At 33.9% G+C, this 23,570-nt stretch overlaps 1 protein-coding gene across 1 annotated transcript in view; it reads left to right on the top strand.

The window, feature by feature from the left end:
* The window catches only part of LOC149787792 (protein XRP2-like), a 60,466-nt gene extending 37,846 nt beyond the window's left edge, over positions 1 to 22,620 (top strand). The window contains exons 5-9 of the mRNA XM_089973995.1: positions 1,049 to 1,152; positions 5,075 to 5,203; positions 5,592 to 5,672; positions 7,952 to 8,051; positions 15,495 to 22,620. Of these exons, the coding sequence (XP_089830121.1) occupies positions 1,049 to 1,152; positions 5,075 to 5,203; positions 5,592 to 5,672; positions 7,952 to 8,051; positions 15,495 to 15,664 (584 nt within the window). The 3' untranslated portion in view covers positions 15,665 to 22,620. The remainder of the gene's footprint in view (positions 1 to 1,048; positions 1,153 to 5,074; positions 5,204 to 5,591; positions 5,673 to 7,951; positions 8,052 to 15,494) is intronic.
* Positions 22,621 to 23,570: the final 950 nt, after the last annotated feature.

Genomic DNA, 23,570 nt, shown 5'->3' with positions numbered 1-23,570 from the left:
GTTAACCCTCAACAACAACAACTACAAATAAATCAAAATTGCCTTGTGATGGCATTTCCAAGAATGTAACTTAACATGCCAAAACTAGATCATTGTGACCAAATTTTCATACTTTTGAATTTTCAGCAAATTATTCATTGCATCCTCAATATCTTGGATCCAGTTTTGCCATTTCTCATGAAAATGTGTATGTGAATGCATCGTAACAAAAGTAATATCAACACTAGGTCGTTGTGACCATTTATTTCTGTTTGAGTGAATTTGAGTTCTTCAAGTGTCTTTTCATTACATCACCAGTATCTTAAGCATATTTCACTGATGCTAATGAAAATTTCAGTATGGATGTGAATAAAGGTGAGTAATCTTTCCATACAAAAGTGAGGTCATTGTTACTCATTTTCACTATTGAGTGATTTTTGTATTTTTAGGTATCTATTTATTTCAGCCTATAACTTTAACTCATGAAACTCAGCATGTGGTAATAAAGTAATTTCAAAACTGGTTCACTGTAACCTAAGTTTCATGCATTATTGACCTTTGTATGTTCAGCTATCTCTTCATTACAACGTCAGTATATTGGACCCATTGCACCAACACTTATGAAAATTGGTATATGGATGCAGCTTAAGGAGAATAACACATTAGATCTCTGTGACCTTATTTTATGGTTTGAGAGACTCTGATATTTTACTCTTTAGTGGTCTGTATATTGTCAGCAAGGGAATTTTTGTTTACTTCTATGCACCTTTTTGATTTATTTAAGGCCTGCAGCTTTATTTTCCACACTCTGTCCCCATTTGGATATCATACAAACTTCTTGACAGTGATAAATGGTATGAGGTGTAGCTAGAAGTTATTCAAATATTTATGTACCTGAAGTAATAAAGATATAGATAAGATCATGCCCAGTTTTTCAGTTAAAGAGATTAACCAGCTGTCATTTCTCCTACCCCGACTTTGATGATTTCCTTTTTTTCTGTATCCTGTTGTCCGTAGATTTTGACAAAAATGTTGCTCTTTTTGTTAATATTAATTCTTTGTATTTCAGATCAGTTTAAACAAGCTGGTCTTAGTGTGTTCAACAATACCTGGAGTAACATACATGACTTCTCACAGGATCCAACAGAGGTTCACTACTCATTGTTACCAGAGGTATTTGCCCTTAAGCAGCATGTTTTTATCATGAAATTAAAATCTCTCTACCCAATACATTTAAGCTTTTGACCCTGGGAAAATGGAGAATGCCTCACCTACTTATTAGCCTATTTTAAGTTCTACTGGTCATAGACCAGAGGAGCTGATGGGATGGTCATTCATCCATTGTCTGCCATCTCTCCAACTGTTCTCTCAAGTTTGTTATTTCTACTTCTCCTAAGCTACTTACTTAAATTCCTGGAAATTCTTTGTTTAAAATTAACATATTTATCACTCTAATGCATTCTTCTGTCTCCCCATGATTTTTTTTCCTTCAGAACATAGCACTCAAACTGCTGAAGGTATTCCTTTAAAACCTGGTGCCCTGGAATGCGCACATACAAAGGGATACACTGATACAGTCCACTACATACATGAGAGATGGACATCATCAGTGAGACGTGAGGATGGGGTTAGGGGTTGGGTTAAATGGTTGAATACTTGTTTAATAGTCATCTTGAGAATAATTGTCAAAAAAGAGCTTTTTTCTAACGAAGTTTTTCATCTTTTTATAAAAAATAGCTTTATTTTCAGTATATCCAATCTCTAAAAGTGCTTTTTTTAAACCTTTCTCCAAGTGGTTTTAGCACATGTGTTCATCAGTACAAACATTGTTTATTATGTCACTGCTTTTGTGTGTAAATGTGGATACATTCTAGTGTGACTGTAGATTAAGAATAAAGCAAGATTCTTTATTTAAAAAAGAAGTGACATTTATGTAGAGAAACAAAATGCTGAAACTCAGTTTTTTTTTTAAATTCTTATTCTAATAAATTAATGACAATGTGATTTCTTTGCAATTACAGCAAAATTTCTGCTTACCTTTGAACCAAACCTCTGAGTGTCAATTTGAGAATTTTAAGTTCAGTGTAAACTTTACAACTCACTTCACCATAATTAACCTTATCTTTGTAACTAAGTTTCTTATGCAGCTTATACACTTTATGATTGGTGCCTTTGGTATCTCTAATCACTTTAACATATGAGTATGACCGCTCCAGTGGCCTAGTGGTTAGAGCGTCCTCCTTGGTCGTGAGTTCGATCCCCGGCTGAGTCATACCAAAAACTTACAAAAATGGTACTAACAGCTTCCTCACTTGGCACTCAGCATTATGAGGTTAGTGTTAGGACTGGGCGGCCTGGTGTCAGGATAATGTGACTGGGTGGGACATCATGCTACATGTCTGCGACATGATGCCCCAGTGCTAGACATCACTAAAATCTGCCACACTGCATACATCATAGCAATATGACTGAAAATTGTTAAAGCTATGTTAAAAATCCAAATCACACACACACATATGAGTATGTTAGGGTTAGTTTAATTATGTTACATGTACTTGCAGTGTTTACACTGTTTGTTTAGTCAGCTGAGAAGAGCTGACTTAACACTCTACTATGACCAATGGCTCTTATGCAGGTAGAATTTGCATGATTTAAACATATTTATTCTACCCCCTTTACTTGATTTGACACAAAAACTGATGTGATAATAGCATGCAGGTCGACAATGCAGCCAACACTTACACAAGTCATAGATCAAAATACATTTGGTATTAATTAGGTACTTATGGAATTGTTCCTGGGCATCACATAGATGGTCAATTGACACTTTTCTCACTTTAATACAAGAGGGCATATCAAATTTATGAAGATTACAAAGGAACCATTTTTAAAAATTTAAAACTGAAACATGAATTTCACATAACAAGACTTATTTAATTGGCATATATTTATTCAAGTTTTGCCACCAATGGACATTGCTGACTTTTTAATTGATCAGTATTTCATCATATATTGGTTAGTTATTGTTTACTGAGAATTATGTTTTTTTAACAAAGAAAATATAACAAATTTTATAACTTTTGCTGAATCAAAAACTATAGCCATGAAATTTGGTACAGATATTGGGCAAGTGGTCCATGTATGCTATTTGCTATTTACACATTTTCAGTTTTAATATTTTTTACATATTTCATTTGATTATTCATCAAAAACAACAAAACTGTTTAAGATATCTTTATGAAACCTCAGTTTGGAGATATAGAAGAAACTCATTGACACCCTACTACATGTAGAACAGGCTCTTTACACTCTTCTGCATGTATAATAGACTCATTGACACCCTTCTACATGTAGAATAGGCTCTTTACACTCTTCTGCATGTATAATAGACTCATTGACACCCTTCTACATGTAAAATAGGTTCTTTACACTCTACTGCATGTAGAATAGGCTCTTTACACCCTTCTATATGTAGAATAGACTCATTGACACTCTTCTGCATGTAGAATAGGCTCTTTACACTCTTCTGCTTGTAGAATAGACTCATTGACACCTTCTACTTGTAGAATAGGCTCTTTACACTCTACTGCATGTAGAATAGGCTCTTTACACCCTTCTACTTGTAGAATAGGCTCTTTACACTCTTCTGCATGTAGAATAGACTCATTACACCCTTCTGCGTGTGGAATAGGCTCTTTACATCTGCATGTAGAATAGACTAATTACACCTTTCTATGTGTAGAATAGGCCCATTACACCCATCTACATGTAGAATAGGTCCATGTCCCTTTTCTAAATATAGAAACATATAGAATAGTCCCATTATACCCTTCTTCATGTTGAAGAGGCCCATTGCACCCTTCTACTTGCAGAATAGGCCTTTTGCACCCTTCTTAATGTAAAATAGTTCATTACACTCTTATACATGTTGAATAGGCCCAGTGCACCTTTCTGCATGTCATAGGAGGTCACTAATGGAGGAAACCTGATTGCTGTCTGATACATACTGTGATGATGTTCCAACGAAGAAGGTCTTAGCATTTTTAAAAGATTGTAGTTTATACAGAAAAATCTTGATCTTGTATTGTCTGCATTTTACTCTTTGTTGTCTTTGATTTGTGTGCCTTTTGTGTAATTTTTTGCAATGTCTTTCCTGTTTTTCTTTTGTATCATGATATCATGATGCATATTTTCTTTTGGCTGGAGGCGGGTGTCTCTTCCCTACACTATATACCTGGTAGCCAGGATTGTGCTGATATCCTGTTCAGCTGTGTTCATACATACATACATACATACATACATACATACATACATCATGTGCTTAACTTTTGTCTTTGATTGTAGATTGTACTTTAAGATAAAAGTTGTTTTGTTAACAGGATATTTATATGACTAACTTTTGTCCATGATTATAAGTTGTAAATAACATGCTGACATAACTTTTTAGTTCAGAACATTCTTACAAAAACAGACTTGTGACAATTTGACTGGAATTTTCCCTAGGAATGACTTGCATCTAGTGCAGTTGAAATGTGTGTTTTGTAAATTACCAAAACTACTTATAATGAAATCAGATTTAATGCTTTCTGGATGTAAATACGTGTTGATTTACATCCAAATTATAAAATAATCCACATAATTATTTATTTCGTCTTAAATGTTTGATGTTTAGTAGGAGGTGGAATGTATGGAGGCTATTTGCTTGAAATTAGTCAATAATGGATATATTTCATTAAGTTGGTGAATAACTCATATTTCACAAGTGTTAAAGTCACAAGTAAATCAGCACATGAACAAAAATTGAAGGGAGAAAAAGGTATGTGCACATTGTGGGATTCAAACTTGGTTTGGTTGCTTGAAAGACAGTCATACTTAAAATTACACCAAGCTAACATCTAAACTTTGCTCTAGTTTCATGGTCATCATGTTATCATTGAGGACAGAAAAAAAATATTTGTGATATTCCACTGCAATGAATTATCAACTCATTTCTCTTGGAAAATACAGTAGTTCACATCCGAACATAATAAATCCCTTATTTTGGTTCTACCAATATGCAGTTTAATATAATGGCTTTTTGTTTGACTTGCTGTAGGATGCCAAGGTGGAAGACTATGTCCCTGACCCAACCAGTGAGCTTTTTAAAAATGTTGATATCGATCACATGACCAGCAAAAGTGTCGTTCCACTTACACATGGCACTAGGAGAAAAATTTCAGATGAGGTAATGGCAAGATTATCCAGATTTTTTTCAAGATGTTCTTCAAATGGATCTTCTCTGTTCCTTGACAAATGTTATCATAAAATGACCCATAATAAACAATTTGTGACTATGAAATTCAAGTCTTGAATTTTTATTGAGAATGAAGATTTTGCCAATGTATTGTGCATATTAATTCAAATAAGTAAAAAGATAATCATACAGATAAGTCATTTATTGGAATGTTGTATTGGCGAGTATCAGAAATAAAGTTTGTAAAAATTCTGTGTAAACAAAGCATTCTACTTAACAACAGTGGATTTTTTAATTGGTAAATGTTGATAATAAAGGAGCTATTTCCGTTAGACCAAATTTTCTGGATACTTTAATACAAGTTTATTATTTCTTACAGTCTTGTTTGATAGTCTTTTTCCATGATGATGACTCACAGTCGAAAGTTTGGCAGTTCATCAAGAATGTGAGGGAAGCACATGTAGGTAAACTTACTGGGCTCAAAAAACAACAATAATAGTTTGTTCTCCAATTTTGGTAACTGACATCATCTCTTTAAAACTTTTTGGGTGGAAAATGGCTGCAAATACAGTACCAAGATCTTACAGAATGAAATTTGATGTTTGCTGATAGATAATCTGGAGATTAACAGTATTGTTTAATATATTGCTTTTAAGATCAATACAGTGTTCTGTCATTTATGAGGCCTTCTACTTTTCAAAGACAAGGCAGCCACAAAAGAGAGGTTATCTCTCATGAGGGGAAGACAAGGATAGTAATATAGTAGCATGAGGAATCCCATTTTAAATAGATGGCTTTTTTCTAGAGGGGCTTTATAATAAAAAATTGCTTTTTCTAGAGGGACCTTGTAATAAAAGGATGGCTTTTTTTTCTAGAGGGGCCTCATAATAAATATGTCGTTTTTTCTAGTAGGCCTTCATAATAAAAAGATAGCTTTTTAGAGGGCTCTCATAATTAAAAGATGGCTTTTTTTAGAGGGACCTAATAATAAATAAATTTCTTTTTCTAGAGGGCCCTTATAATAAAAAGATGGCCTTTTTTCTAGAGGGGCCTCATAATAAATATATCTTTTTTTATAGTAGGCCTTCATAATAAAAAGATAGCTTTTTTAGAGGGGCTATATAATAAAAAGATGTTTTTTCTTCTTAGGGGCCCTTATAATAAAAAGATGTTTTTTCTAAAAGGGCCTCAGAATAAAATAATGGCTCTTTTCCAGAGGGGCCTCATAATAAAAAGATGTTTTTTTCTAGTGGGGCCTCATAATAGATTTCTTTTTAGATGACCCTGATAATATAAAGATTGCTTTTTTCTAGAGGGGCCTCATAATAAATAGGTCGCTTTTTCTAGAGGGGCCTCATAATAAATAGATCGCTTTTCTAAAGGGCCCTCATAATTAAAAGATTGCTTTTTCTAGAGGGGCCTCATAATTAAAAGATTGCTTTTTCTAGAGGGGCCTCATAATAAATAGATTGCCTTTTTCTAGAGGGGCCTAATAATAAATAGATTTCTTTTTCTTGAGGGCCTCATAATAAATAGATCGCTTTTCTAGAGGGCCCTTATAATAAAAAGATGGCTTTTCTAGAGGGCCCTCATAATAAAAAGATGGCTTTTTCTAGAGGGGCCTCATAATAAATAGATGGCCTTTTTCTAGAGGGGCCTAATAATAAATAGATTTCTTTTTCTGGAGGACCCTCATAGTAAAAAGATGGCTTTTTCTAGCGGGACCTGATAATATGAAGATGGCTTTTTCTTGAGGGTCCTTATTGTAAAAAGATGGTTTTTACAAGAGAGGCCTCATACTAAAAAGATGGCTTTTACAAGAAGGATCTGATAATGAAAAGATGGCTTTTTCTAGAGGGGTCTCACAATAAAAAGATGGCTTTTCCTAGATTGGCCTCATAATGAAAAGATGGCTTTTTCTAGAGGGGTCTCACAATACAAAGATGGCTTTTCCTAGATTGGCCTCATAATGAAACGATGGCTTTTTCTAGAGGGGTCTCACAATACAAAGATGGCTTTTCCTAGAGGGGTCTCACAATACAAAGATGGCTTTTCCTAGAGGGGTCTCACAATAAAAAGATGGCTTTTTCTAGAGGGGCCTCATATTAGAAGGATTGCTTTATATGCAGTTTTGTTGGAAATTGGATAATTGTTCTGGATTAATTTTTCAAAGTCCTAGCAATTATGAGTGTAATTCCAGCACCCTGTCCATTTTGCTAGTACTCTACATGTCTGTGTACTGTATGCTCTTTTGACATTGACATGCATAAAAAGCTGTTATGAATGTAACTGATATAGACTTATATGATATTGCAGGTAATTGATGTTAATGCATTTGATGTAAACATAATTAATATGCATCTATTGGAAATGAATGTAATTAATGTAAACCTAATTTATATGCATGTGATTGATAGAAACTTAATTGACATGCATGTATTTTATGTAAATACAATTGATATGCTTACAGTTGAGAATCATTTTCAAAACAACCTTGATATGACTATAAAATTACTGTAACTTATAAAATTGCTACATCATTCAGTTGTCAAAAATCTTGCAAATTCAGCATGTTCTGAACATAAATTAATAATATGCTTTTTAGTTGTGTTTGCTATTAATATTAAATTGAATTTTCATACAGAATTTGCACAGTTATGTGATTTATAGTGTATATTTAAGAATTTAGGAAATTTATATAGGACATAAAATAACAAAAAATATTTCTTATTTTTTCAGCCTGAACTTATTTTGATTCAGACAAAAGAAGTGACGATGCAGCCTCCTGATGCAAGTCGGGTCTTTCATACAGACACATATGCATCTGCTGTTAGTCAGGGTCAGTTTGACATAAATTATTTTATTATCCTTGTAGGATGTATACTGATAAAAACACAGTTTAGACCCAGTCTTGCTATGTCAGTATGTGACAGAAGATTAAGATCAGTATTGTATGATGTATCCTGATATAAAAACAGCATAGACCCAGTCTTGCCATCTCATTGTGTGACATGAGATTGAGATCAGTGTTGTATGATGTATCATGATATAAAAACAGCATAGACCCAGTCTTGCCGTCTCATTGTGTGACATGAGATTGAGATCAGTGTTGTATGATGTATCTTGATATAAAAACAGCATAGACCCAGTCTTGCCATCTCATTGTGTGACATGAGTTTGAGATCAGTGTTGTAGGGAGTCATGATAGCTCAGGTAGTAGGGCAATTGACTCATAATATAAAGGTTGTGCGTCTGATACCCACCAATCCCAGCCTGGCTCAGCTGTCTCAGTATGTCTTTGAGAAGAGCACTTAGCACCCATTCCCTTAGCATGACATAATCAATAATTTATTGAAATTCTTATAAAAACCAACCAACCCACCGACTATGTGTGATTTCAGACAGCATAGACCCTGATTTTTCAGTGCATTTTGTCATGGTCTACTGTTCACACTTGATGAATGTTGAAAGACCAAGAAATTCAGAAAATTACCATGTTATACCTAATACATATTGAAGGGAAACTTCATTTATTTAATCTTCAAAAAGTTACTATAAGATGTCATTTATAGCTCATTGGCTTTGATGCTCTTTTGACCTATGCAATCCTTGCTTTACCACAATCATCAGCAGCAGGCTTAAGTGATCACATAACCATGGTTCATGTGATCAGTAGGTGTTCTCTCATTTCCATTATCACAAATTTATTTTTTTATATCCACACTTTAGCAAAGTGAGGATATTGTCACTGCCCTATTTGTCCCATCTGTCTGTCTGTGACAAAACTTGTCATCTCTTTGCCTTCTGCACAACTTAAAAGATTTTAATGAAACTTTGCAGACTGAATGTTTGGTTGGTGCAGATGAACAACAAGGTCATACTTTTTTTCTTGGTTTCATTTTTTGGAATTAGGAAATATCTTGAACTCTGTTAGTGATTGAGTTCATCATCACTTCTTCTCTGTTCACTCTGTAGGGTATACATTTAAGCTCTGTAGGCTAGATATTTAAACTCTGTAGGCTAGATATTTAAACTGTAGGCTAGATATCTAAACTCTGTAGGCTAGATATTTAAACTCTGTAGGCTAGATATCTAAACTCTGTAGGCTAGATATTTAAACTCTGTAAGCTAGACATTTAAGCTCTGTAGGCTAGATATTTAAACTCTGTAGGCTAGATATTTAAACTCTGTAGGCTAGACATTTAAACTCTGTAGGCTAGATATTTAAGCTCTGTAGGCTAGATATTTAAACTCTGTAGGCTAGATATTTAAACTCTGTAAGCTAGATATCTAAACTCTGTAGGCTAGATATTTAAACTCTGTAGGCTAGATATCTAAACTCTGTAGGCTAGATATTTAAACTCTGTAGGCTAGACATTTAAACTCTGTAAGCTAGATATTTAAACTCTGTAGGCTAGATATCTAAATTCTGTAGGCTAGATATTTAAACTCTGTAGGTTAGATATTTAAACTCTGTAAGCTTGATATCTAAACTCTGTAGGCTAGATATTTAAACTCTGTAGGCTAGATATCTAAACTCTGTAGGCTAGGTATTTAAACTCTGTAAGCTAGACATTTAAGCTCTGTAGGCTAGATATTTAAACTCTGTAGGCTAGATATTTAAACTCTGTAGGCTAGACATTTAAACTCTGTAAGCTAGATATTTAAACTCTCTAGGCTAGATATCTAAACTCTGTAGGCTATATTTTTAAGCTCTGTAGGCTAGATATTTAAACTCTGTAGGCTAGATATCTAAACTATGTAGGCTAGATATTTAAACTCTGTAGGCTAGATATTTAAACTCTGTAAGCTAGACATTTAAACTCTGTAGGCTAGATATTTAACCTCTGTAGGCTAGATATTTAAACTCTGTAGGCTAGATATCTAAACTCTGTAGGCTAGATATTTAAGCTCTGTAGGCTAGATATTTAAACTCTGTAGGCTAGATATTTAAACTGTTGGCTAGATATTTAAACTCTGTAAGCTAGACATTTAAGCTCTGTAGGCTAGATATCTAAACTCTGTAGGCTAGATATTTAAACTCTGTAGGCTAGATATCTAAACTCTGTAGGCTAGATATTTAAACTCTGTAAGCTAGACATTTAAGCTCTGTAGGCTAGATATTTAAACTCTGTAGGCTAGATATTTAAACTCTGTAGGCTAGACATTTAAACTCTGTAAGCTAGATATTTAAACTCTGTAGGCTAGATATCTAAACTCTGTAGGCTAGATATTTAAGCTCTGTAGGCTAGATATTTAAACTCTGTAGGCTAGATATCTAAACTCTGTAGGCTAGATATTTAAACTCTGTAGGCTAGATATTTAAACTATGTAGGCTAGATATCTAAACTCTGTAAGCTAGACATTTAAACTCTGTAGGCTAGATATTTAAACTCTGTCGGCTAGAGATCTAAACTCTGTAGGCTAGATATTTAAACTCTGTAAGCTAGACATTTAAACTCTGTAGGCTATATATTTAAACTCAGTAGGCTTGATATCTAAACTCTGTAGGCTAGATATTTAAACTCTGTAAGCTATAATTAAACTCTGTAGGCTAGATATTTAAACTCTGTAGGCTAGATATTTAAACCCTGTAGGCTAGAAGATATCTAAACTCTGTAGACTATATAATTAAACTCTGTAGGCTATATAATTAAACTCTGTAAGCTAGATATTTAAACTCTGTAGGCTAGATATTTAAACTCTGTAGGCTAGACGTTTAAACTTTGTAGGCTAGATATTTAAACTCTGTAGGCTATATATTTAAACTCTGTAGGTTAGATATCTAAACTCTGTAAGCTAGATATTTAAACTGTAGGCTAGATATCTAAACTCTGTAAGCTAGACATTTAAACTCTGTAGGCTAGATATTTAAACTCTGTAGGCTAGATATTTAAACTCTGTAAGCTATATAATTAAACTCTGTAGGCTATATGTTTAAACTCTGTAGGCTAGATATTTAAACTCTGTAGACTAGTTTATTAAACTCTGTAGGCTAGATATTCAAACTCTGTAGGCTAGATATTCAAACTCTTTAGGCTAGATAAGTGATTGATGTAGTTTCATCTGAATGTTTTTTGTTTTCCTCTTACTTATTTTTGGGGACATTTTTGAAAATTTGTCAAGAAAGGTGTATTCTGGGAATCGAATTCATCATTGCTTCTCAGTCATTACTTGGGGGATATTATTTAAACTTTGAAGGTTAGATATGTGGTTGGTTTAAATGTGCAATACATTTTTATGTTTTTCCTCAGACTCATTCTTTTGAAATTTCTTGACATTGTGATGTTTTGGGAATTTTCTTTTCAAATTGGTAATTCAGTTCATAATTGTCTCTTTTCCCCACACTGCTTGGAAGTTGCTATTGAAAACTTCTTGGCTAGATTGTTGTTACATATATGCAGTAAGTTTTTTTTTTCCTAAGGCTCTTTTTTGCGAACATATCTAGAACATATTTTGGAGTATGGTTTGTCCACCTCTTCTTCCTCAATGGTTGTTTTTTTATTGATCTTTTTATGTTAGATTAGTTGGTTTGGTGAAGATGTGCAAATAAGATTTTATGTATTTTTCTCTGGTCAGTTTTTGGGAATATTTGTTGACAAATTATCAAAGAAAGGGGTTTGTTGGGAATTGATCTCATCATGAATTTTCCTCCATCAGCAGTTGGAGGATTATATTTGTGATTCAGTTTGTCATCACTTTTTCATCCCTACACCCACTGTTTGGAAGATTTTACTGAAACTTTATTGTCTAGGTAGGTAGTTAGTACAGATGTTCAGTAAGGTTTTAGCATTTTTCGTTTATCCCATCTTTCATGCAGTATACATGACTGATATAGATATGCAGTATGATTTTACTTTCTTTCTCAGGAAAATTTCTTGATAAATTAATAAAGAAATGGTCTTTTTGGAATTGAATTCATTATCACCTCTAGCTCCATCAGTGGTTGGAAGATTTTATTGAAAGGTTTTAGGTTAGTTATGTAGTTCATTGCAAATGTGCAATAAAGATGTACTTTTTTCTTGCCTAGTTTTTGGGGAAATTTCTTGAATTTTTTTATAAAAATGTGAATTTAAATATTAAATTTTCACTGCTTCTTCTAAAGTGTTTGAATTTTATTGTCTGCTGCTCTGTTTAAAGAAAAGATGGGAACATAGTGTCCAGGCTTATGTCCATCCACCCAACACACTTTTCTTTCCAATTTAAGTCCTTTGTGATTAAGGGATAAAACTTGGTTTACATGTACATCATTACTAGGTGTGCCTCATGCCATGGGGGTGGGGTAGCTGTCTTCAAAGTCAAGCCCAGGTACAGTATTTTATGTTACTTAAAGCTGTGTCCACACAGGAGAGGGGGAGCCTAATATCAAGGTCAAAGTCATCACATTATTTTACATTTTCCATCACACTTTCCTGTCAGTTCTATAACTTTAAAGACATTTTAGAGTAAGGCATTACCTCATCACGTAAAGATGTGTATTGTACCACACTGGGGGTCCTTCTTCAAGGTCAAATTCACAACTCCGTGTTTTACATTTTCCGTCAACTGCTCCAATAGCCTATGTGGTGAGAGCATCTGCCAGGGATGCAAAAGATCATGGGTTCAAACCCTGGCCAAGTCATATCATACACTTGTAAAAATGGTCCTAGCAGTTGCCTTGGTAGGCACTCAATATTAAGAGATTAGTGTTTGGACTAGTTGGCCTGATGTCAGGAGAATGTGACAGGGTGGGACATGATGCTACATGTCTGCAGCAATATGCCCCAGTGGTCGACCTCACTGTAAACTGCCACACTGCAGATATCATAGCAATATCACTGAAATTTTTTAAAGCTATGTTGAAAGTCCAAATAACTCACTTTCCATCACTTTACATTTCACTCAGTTTAAGATTAAGAAATGAAATTTGGTATATTTAAACATCGGATTCCATAGAATCGTCTAAAGCACTCTCTGTTATGGATCACTGCCATCTCACCTCTGTCTGCGTAGGTTCAAGTCTCAGATTCAGCCTTTGTGGGTATGTGAGAAAGCTTGCCAGTAGCTTCTCATGGGTCAGTGGTTCTTTCCGGGTTTCCCTGGGTTCTTCCTCCACCATTAATACTGGCCGCCATGTATAGCATATTGTGTGCTGAAAAATGGCATTAAACCCTACAACAGCAACAATAACATCCATAGAAACTTTGTCAAATACCACATTGTGTGGTCTGTCTTCATGGTTATAGCTCAGTATTTTATGTTTTCATAAACAATTTCTCTTATGCTGTATAACTTTAAAACCATTGGAGATGGAGATATGAAATTTGCTACAAGGGGTACCACATTGTGGGTGGGTGGGTTCTATATTCAGGGTCAGAATACAGTTCATGATCTTACATTTCTATCACAATTTCCTTTTTTGCTGTATAACTTTAAGTATTTCTAACAAAAAAGTGATGAAATTTTTATATCCTTATAAATCATCATTAGAAGTTGTTCTGCATACAGTATTGTAGCTGCTTTCTCAAGGTCATGGTCACCGCTCAATATTTTATGCTTTTCATGGCACTCTTTTTCTCTTTGACTCTAGAGTTGTTTGCTATTAAGGATGCCACTTTGGGGTACATATATGTCATCTTTAGCAGGTGTGTTGTGTAGCACTTTGTGGGTCTTCATGATCAGGGTTTTATGTCTTTAATTGTTTCATTACACTTTGTTTTTCACTCTTTAATTTTATAGCCATTTGTTGAAATTTGGTATACTGTGTATCACTACTAAAAGGTGTCATGTACCACATTAGGGGTTTTATCTTAAAAGTCAAGGTCAGAGGTCAATATTTTAGGCTTCCATTACATTTGCCCTTTGGCTTTTTAACTTAACAGCCATTTAAGATAAATGGGTGAAGGTTGTATACTTAGAAGATGTGTTGGATTGTTCATTTGAGGTTTTTTCCTGAAAGTCAGGGTCAAGGTCAATATTTTAATGTTTCTTTTCTTTATGATTTATGTCTTAAAGCTGTTTGAGGTATGGGGATGAACTAATCTGGATTTATTTTTCTCACTTAATATTTTATGTATCACAGTCAAGGTCACTGATTAATTTCTTTTGCCCCTTTTCTGAACTTTTTCTCAGATATTGGGCAGTGGAACTTGGTTACTTTCCACATGTGCCCAGTAACATTTCAGCTTGGTCTTAAAGGTTCCAGTCAGATTTGATTTTTGCAAATGCTAATTTAAGTGAAGCTCAGGGATATTGTCAGTACCCCATGTGTGTCAGTCTGTTCATCTATCCAGCCATCTTTCCAGTCATCTACCCATCCATGACAGTGCATGTAATGACAGTACCCATGTGTGTCAGTCTGTTCATCTTTCCAGCCATCTACCCATCCATGACAGTGCATGTAATGACAGTACCCCATGTGTGTCCATCTGTTTAACTTTCCAGCCATCTACCCATCCATGACAGTGCATATAATGACAGTACCCCATGTGTGTCAGTCTGTTTAACTTTCCAGCCATCTACCCATCTATGACAGTGCATGTAATGACAGTAACCCATGTGTATCAGTCTGTTCAACTTTCCAGCCATCTACCCATCTATGACAGTGCATGTCATCAATCCTCCTTCCACACTGCTTCGAGAATTTGAATGAAATTTTATATGCTAGAAATGTAGTTGGTTTAGTTGTGCATTAATGTTTTACACTTTTCTTCACATTTTTATTTTTTTCTTCTAAAAAGTGGGTATTATTAGAATTCAGTGTTTCTTGTCCCATAATGCTTGGAGGATTTTATTGAACTGTCTAGGCTAGATATTTAGCTGGTGTGATGTACAATAAGGTTGTACATTTTTCCTCTGGGCTTTTTCTAGGATAAATTTATGCAGCCCTTTGCAGTATTACTGCTTGACATTCACAGATATCTTGGAAACTTCTGATTTTTCACTACTCCTAATTGAATGTATGTTGTTTTCTATAAAAGAAAAATGATAGAAGACCATGACTGAATTGTGCAAAGATAAATGTTTGTGACTGGATGTTCATTTTGTTTCATAATATATTAAAAAATGTATAAAATGAAACCATGTTTAACTAAGAATTTAATGACTTGCAAGCAGATCTCCATTTTTACTGAGGTCCTCATGCATCAAGGTATGTACAGTAATGTCATTTACAGGCTTTGTACTTGTAATAGTGAATTGTTTCTTTACGTAAAACTTACAGAACCATACTGAGATAGGAACTTGCATAACGAAACCTAATATACTGTAGCATCATGAATGATAGATGTTTATTTGGTTGCAGGTCCTGTAATTGGACTGGAGTACAATGGTGACAACAGTGTTCAGTGCTGTCAAGAAGTGTTAGCCAGAACAGGTCCAGTTCAAAATACTTTCATCTCACAATCACGTGATGTTTCTGTGGGTCAAATTGAAAACTTCTACAATTTTGCTGATATGCAGATGGCTGTATGATGAGGCATCCATTTTAAATAGTTGGAATAAAATTGTTCTGGATATGGGAGGAAGATTCAGATCAAGGGTGAAATACAGTGAACTTTTAGTGTACTGACCATGTTACACTTGTCCTGGTATAGGAAATGCGAGTGTAATTATATATTTGAGCTTTTATATACTAGTAATGATAATTCAACAATCATGGACACACATCTTATGGATTTCATAATGTTTGAAGCTCATTTCCCAACAGGGTTTAGTATAATGTGCTCGGGGAGACCAGTGCTTTCTGCCAACAAACATGGCCTCTCAAGGTACTTGGTTTTTCATTGCAGATAAATTCTCTGTATAATAAATTAATATATACATTGAGTGTCTGGTCTTCCATTCAAGTAATCATTCATGCAGTTATCTTACAAGACAGAGTTTACTCTAATAACAATGAATATGCGGTTGTCAGGTCTTGAAGACTCAAAAATAACTTTAATGGAGACTTCCATATTTGACCTTTAAATTATTTCTTTAGGTGTTCACTGGTCCTAAAACAAGGATAATGAGGTATTGTCCCAATACTTTAGAATATTCGACCTGAAATTGTTTTCTGATCTTCTTATGTGGCAAAAACATTATTTATGTTCCATTACTGAAACATCCCCCCCAGAAAAGTTATTATGGTTTGGTACATCCTACTAATGTTGAAAATGAGTCATGGCAATTATTAATGTTTTAATGACTTTGTTAGATATAAAAGATATCCATCCACAGAACATACAAATGATGAAAATCTGTTAAGTAATAGAAGTATTTTTCTGAGATTAATGCTGTTCAGTTCACAAAAGTCAGCTTTTCCCCCGACCAAAGATCTGATTGTATTTTTAAAACTTAATTCTCTTATTCTTTGTATACTCAGTAAAAGATGCACTTCTGATTGTTCTAAATACCATATTTGAGAAAATTTCTAAATGATTCTATTTTCCATTTTTGTGACCAGATGGAAAATAAAAAGTATAGAAATTTGGCCATGCAGGGTGAAATAAAAAAATAAAATTAATGTAAAATTACTGTGAAAACTCAAAATTTGTAAAAATGAAAAGTTCAGAAAATTGAACAGTGCTGATAAAAATGGTTTTCATTATGTAATGCATACATACCGGTGTCATTTGTAATGCTATGACCAGAAGTTGTAAATGGACTGTGTGTGATGTTACACTTCACCTTATTATGATCTTTTGTACTGATACCTACCATATATACTTACAACTCAAGTCCAGCTGCAAAGAACATAAACCCTGATCTGCCATTACATAATGTGCCAGCAGATTAGGGTCTGTGTTCTTTGTTCTGCTGATTACTTTTAACAAACTGTTCAGATATGACAGCAGAACTGGGTCTGTGCAGTTTGTAGTTGGACTCGGCTCTTAAGCGAGTATATACAATATTCATTGCTATGGATATCGTTTGCTCAAAAATAGCTTTAACCCTTCCCCCCTCTCCCAGATATCGCATCACAATCATGAACACTTCAGTAGTCAGTCAGTTCACAGTGGGGTGTAAGGAGAGTATTCTTGATTTAATTTCATCCAACATCTCAGATTAATTTGAATAAATTGCCCTTTCTTTAGTTAAGGAACAGATTGACATGTCATTCAATAATATATTCCAACTGCATAGATATTTCTTCTTGGTTTTTCCCACATTGAATTGGTAATAAGCATTTTGACCTGTCCTTAATAGTCTTATTAGTTGAGAGTACTTCAGTATAGACACCTTTTACTGGGGGGGGGGATTATTGCTGGTTCTCCTTGTTGAATATTTAAAACATTTCTATATCTACAGTATATAGCAAAACTTGGAAACTTCCCCTTTTGAACAAAATCACAAAATTTGATGCCAATGAAAATAAACCAGCATACTGTATGTCATTTTCATGATAATTTGTACTTAAATATTAATTGGCTGTATTTGAAAATACAGCTAAATCCCAGACTTGAACTTCTACAACTGTTTGTATTATTGATTTTCAAACATCATGACTTTGTCAATCCTGTAAAACATGAAGTTAAATTCGTATAATTACGGATCATTATAAAAATAACATTGAATCTTAAAAAATTAAGAAACATAATTATATTTTAACAATTATTTGCAAAAAATGTCAAAGCATACAAGAAAGGTTTATGAATAAATGTATTATCTTTAATGTGTTAATAAATTCTACTTTTCTATGTCACATGATGTAATTTTAACCAGTCTGAATGCTTGTCACAAAGGCTTACTAAAATTGTGTAATTCAATAAATGTGGTTCATTATATATTCATATGTTCTGAGATTACAAAGATCTGATACCAGTTTTGCATCCTTCATTTATGTGCAGAATGATTTCATATAAAAAACAATTGAAAGAGATTCAATAGTTAAAAGTGTGATTAGAGTTGCTCTCTCTCTTTATTTATAATAATTCCTAAACATGTTACTTTAAACAAAGACAATTGTTAATTAAAATGTTTAAGAAATCTCATCTTTTTATAGTAAATGATATAAATGTCATTGCATTTAAAATTTGTATTTTGTTGTGATTTTATGTCATATTGTTGAATTTAGAAGGTTGTTAGAAAGAGGGAATGAACTCATTATTGTACATCAAGCTAAATGTGAGCAAAGGGTGCATTATCAGTGACAGACTTATTTAGGGAAAAATTGTGGTACAGAGTTGAGGATCATAGTCCTACTTTAAATGTAAGTCTTCTTTTATCAGGAACTTTCTGTCAATTTTAGGATAATCATATTAAAGCTTCTGTACATGCTTTATATATACAGAATGTTTCAAATTGACAATTAAACAAACACAAGCTAGTAAACACATAGGTAACCCTCTTTTTGATTTTGATCCTGGCATATCTCTTGCAATTGTAGCAATTGCCAAAACTGGCCTTGATGTTATAGATTTTCATGGAACTTACCACAGTCTGCATGCCTAAAGTCTTGTACCACTTAACCATATGGGTTAAATCTGTACCCGAAATGAATCTAACATGTGCTTGAAACACCACAAACAAACTGGACAAGAGATGCACAGCAAAACAGAAAAAGGGAGCTAACTCTTCTTGTATATATTTGTACTTTATGAGCTGCTGATGATACCATCAGTATGCATTTGTTACAATGAGCTTCTGCCTCTCAGATAATCATTTATTTAAAGGCACAGTGCAAGTATAATGTCAAATGTTGTTACATAAGATTGTAAGAATTACAAAAGACATTTGCTTCTGTGTAAATGCATAGAATTAATATAAATGTTCAGCATTCCATGGATATTATGCATGTAGTATTTTGTGGTTTGAAAGAAATTTCTATTCCTATATTGGCATGGTTTGTTTACCAATTTATCATGATGGAAATAAAGATGGTTGTACTGTTTGTTTAATTAAGTTGCGTATGTCAATATTATGTCGTATTTAATATTTCTGAATCCTAATAGTGATTTTTCTGTAACCTAAGACTTTCAGTAAATTTTAAACTCTAATGAACATTTAGCAAGCCTTACATATAGCTCTAAGTACAAAAATATTTGAAACTTGTCTATTTTGTAAGAACTTAAGTGTTTATCATGAAGGCTCAGTCTATGTACCTTAGCGTGTTGATATTTTTAAAAATCTTTTCTTCTCATGAAAACAGGCATCCATCCACCTTGCAATTATTCATAAATTCTGTTAAACAGTGCTTTATATAAGCTAACTGATGAATCTATAAACCTGGTTTCCTCAGTGTTAGAAACGGTTTTATTGTTTGGCTATTACTGTCCATCTACAAGATGGCATGATACATGACAGGTGTGAGCAAAATATAATATGCAGCTTTTTTATTGCACAGGTTTTTCACAGTTCTGAAAAAATCCTGGAATTTTAGACTGGTTCTTTGAAAATACATGTATTATTCCAAAATAGATTTTATCCCAGAAAAGTCCTGCAATTTAGCAAACAAGAAACTGTACTTGTTAACTTTATTGGTCGTAGACCAGAAGAGCCTGTAGCATGGTCTGTGGTATGTCATTTGATGTACATTAGTTTGTTATCACTAGACCTCCTAAACTATTTGGAAGATTGCCATGAAACTTTTTCTCAGTGTCTAGTTGTTCCTAAATGAAATGTGCTGCTCAGACATACAGTATGGCCACCACAACAGCCATCATGAAAATCTTATTGCTAAATTACTTGCATGGATGGTCAAATCAACTTGGGTTTTTCACTAAAAGATTTTTTATGTCTAGTTGGTCTTATATGCAAATGGTGCCAATCAGACATCCAATATAGTTAATTTTTTGCTGCTCCTAAATGGAAAGTCATATTGACATGGTTGTTTCACAGTAAAACTTCTTATGATGTCTTTTTGGTCATAAATGAAACTGGTACTGCTCAGATATCTTAAAAACCGTCTTTTTTTTTTGCTACTTCACCTGAACTGATCATCATATCAACATGGAGCTTTTAGTAAAAGACAATTTGTGATGTCTAGTTGGTCCTGAATGAAAATGGTGTTTATGGCATCCAATATGGACACAATGGTAGCTATATTGAAAATCTTGTTATAGCTACCTCTTGTGAATGGAAAGTCATATATCATGTTTTCACCAGAATTCTTATGGTGTCTAGTTGCTCTTAAAAGAAAGTTGTGTTAATCTGATATCAAATATGGCTACATTGGCAGCCATCTTGAAAATCTTATTGCTACTCCTCTTAAATGGGAAGTCATATCAACATTGGGTTTTCACCAGAAGTCTTCTTATGATGACTGTCTGGTACTAATGGAAATGGTGCTGATCTGAGTCCACACTTGCCACCATGGTAGCCATTTTCAAAATCTTGTTATGGCTGCCCTTCCCAATGAAAAGTCATATCAACATGGGGTTTTTACCAGAAGACCATTTATAATATCTAGATGGTCTTGAATGAATATATTAGTGTTTTTGTTGTGGACTTAATGCCATTTTACATCACATGATAGACATTACATGGCATGCAGTATATCTGGTGGAGGAAGAACCTGGAAAACCCTGGGAAGAACCACTGACCCATGGGAAGTAATTGGCAAGCTTTCTTACATACCCATATTGTGGTCGAGCCCAGAACTCATCTCGGGCAAACAGAGACATCAGTAATCTGTAAAGTTGAGTGCATTAGACCACTTGCCACATGGGGACACATGAAAATAGTGCTGATCTGACCACAAATATGACCAAAAAGACTTTTGCTTTTCTTAAATGAAATTCAAATTGACCAGGGGTTTTCACCATAAGACTTCTTTTAGTATCAGTCAAATTGGTCTTGAATGCAAAATGATGCCAATATGATATTCCATAAAGAATTTGAAAACTTTGATATGGCTACACTGTCAGAATTGATGGTCATATCAATATAAGGTTTCAGCAAATTCTTATGATAATTATTTGGTTCTAAATGAGAATGATACTCTGCAGACAACCAATATGACTGCCACAATGAATGTTTTGCAAATTTTTTGTCACTGATTTTCCTGAAAGGATGGTCAAATAAATATGGGGTTTTCACCAAAATTCTTATAATGGTGTCTAGTTTGTTTTAAGTGAAGATGGTGCCAATCTTACATGTACATCGAATATGGCTGACACAGTGGAAAATTTGAACATCTTTTTGCTCAAGAATACCATAGATCATTTCAATACTTAGCAGTTAATAATAAGAAGAAAAAAATTGTTGAATAACTGGAACAAAGTTTATGATGAGAGACAATTCTTAAACACCAAGCCAGTTGCATCTGATGTTTTGATCATCACAGCGGTGATTTGCAAATATTTAATAAATAATAGGTTTCTTTGTGAAAAATAAAACCTTGAATTTTTTTTACAGTTGCTTAGAAAAGTCCTGGAATTTTGTCTTGCTAAATCTATCACCAATGTTGCATGTGCTCGTCTTGCCAAGTCTGTATCAGCCATGTTGCAGGTTTTTGTGTTGCCAAATTTTGTATTAACCATGTTGCAAATGTTTGTCTTGCCAAGTCTGTGGCAGGTGTTTTAAAGTTCTTACCACCATTCATGAGGCAAAATATTGGAAATGGACAGTAAGAATCAAATGATAAAATGACATCCAAGATAAAAGGGACTTAGTGTAATGGATCTTCCACATAGTTCTTCTCATAGTCAGTGTTTAATGAAGTCTTGCATGTTAAGAGGCATAACTCCAAAGGAACTACATAAGAAGTATCGGGGCACAGTCACTGCTAGAGTCATAAAAACAAATTGTCCACAAAATCCAACTCGTGTTCAAAATGTTACAAAAATTACTTAGGGTAGATCAACTACAGCATTAAAATTTTGTTGAGTAACATGATTTAGTCATTAATACCAACCAAAAATTTTCATGATTCTAGCTACACAGTGTTATAAAAGATCGTAACTTTAAAATTCTTTTGCAGAATTTTTGATTTTGTGCTGAAAGGATTTTAGAGGTTGTGGGATCTGTTTATTTATAATTTTATTGTTAATTAAAATAAATCCTTAACAGCCTGTGAAAAGTGATTTTTTTTCCTTTGACAGAGAAGGTGTTTTGTACTAGTTCATTGTGTTGAGTCAGTTTTTCTTCGTAACCTCAGTTACATGTGTTTTGAAAAACTGCAAAGTATATCATGTTCTTCATATAGAGGTAAGAAATTCCATACAAGGAAGGGTGGGCCTGCTTGAATAACATTACATTTATATACAGCTTGCAGATAAATACTCTCTACAAATTTGTGTCCATCCATATTTGCCTAATTTATTCATTGTATATACATGACTTATTTATTGCTGTGCAAAGCTAATTTATCAATCTGTAAGTTTATTTGTGAAATACCATTGCTTTTCTTACATGTGATACCATGTCATTCTGATTTTTTTATTATAAATCTGTAAAACAACTTTACTTTTGGTCAGGCTAAAATAAATGGCTCATCATTGTAGTAATCCCAAGTTCCTTGTTTTTAAATTGTTCAGCAGTTAACGAGACATGGGTATAACTTGACAGTAGCAACAAAGTATGGCTTGCTGTGTCATTAATAATATGTATTAAGATTATATATTAACGATTTGGAATGTTTTGTTAAATATATCACAGCACAGCTTGCACCATCAGCAATCGTAACAATTTTCAGATTTTTGCTTATATTTTGGATTATGACATGAATTATAACACATTCCTTGACAATACTTAGGTTTTGGAATATGATATGCATAACACATTCCCTGACAAGACTTAGGTTTTGGAATATGATATGCTTAACACACTCCCTGACAAGACTTACTGGTAGTTTTTGGAATCTTTATGAAGTATGAAGTTAAACCAATTTCGTTCCAAGATTTCTTATTCTTTTGCTGAATGCATGAGATTTTTTAGTGGACTTAGTCTTGCTCGCCTGATGTACAGAACCATGGTGGCCTTTTGCCTTGTCATTGTTAGATGATTGATGTACAGAACCATGTTGGCCTTTTGCCTTGTCATTGTTAGATGATTGATGTACAGAACCATGGTGGCCTTTTGCCTTGTCATTGTTAGATGATTGATGTACAGAACCATGGTGGCCTTTTGCCTTGTCATTGTTAAATGATTGATGTCCAAAACCATGGTGGCCTTTTGCCTTGTCATTGTTAGATGACTGATATCCAAAACCATGGTGGCCTTTTGCCTTGTCATTGTTAGATGACTGATGTCCAAAACCATGGTGGCCTTTTGCCTTGTCATTGTTAGATGACTGATGTCCAAAACCATGGTGGCCTTTTGCCTTGTCATTGTTAGATGATTGATGTACAAAACCATGGTGGCCTTTTGCCTTGTCATTGTTAGATGATTGATGTACAAAACCATGGTGGCCTTTTATCTTGTCATTGTTAGATGATTGATGCAAAGAAGAGATCTA

This window comes from Sinohyriopsis cumingii, chromosome 11 (assembly GCF_028554795.1).
Source record: "Sinohyriopsis cumingii isolate HCF-2022 chromosome 11, ASM2855479v2, whole genome shotgun sequence".
Classification (NCBI taxonomy): Eukaryota; Metazoa; Mollusca; class Bivalvia; order Unionida; family Unionidae; genus Sinohyriopsis; species Sinohyriopsis cumingii.
The sequence above is the reverse complement of the archived record's forward strand: the minus strand, read 5'-3'. Positions and strand labels throughout refer to the sequence as shown.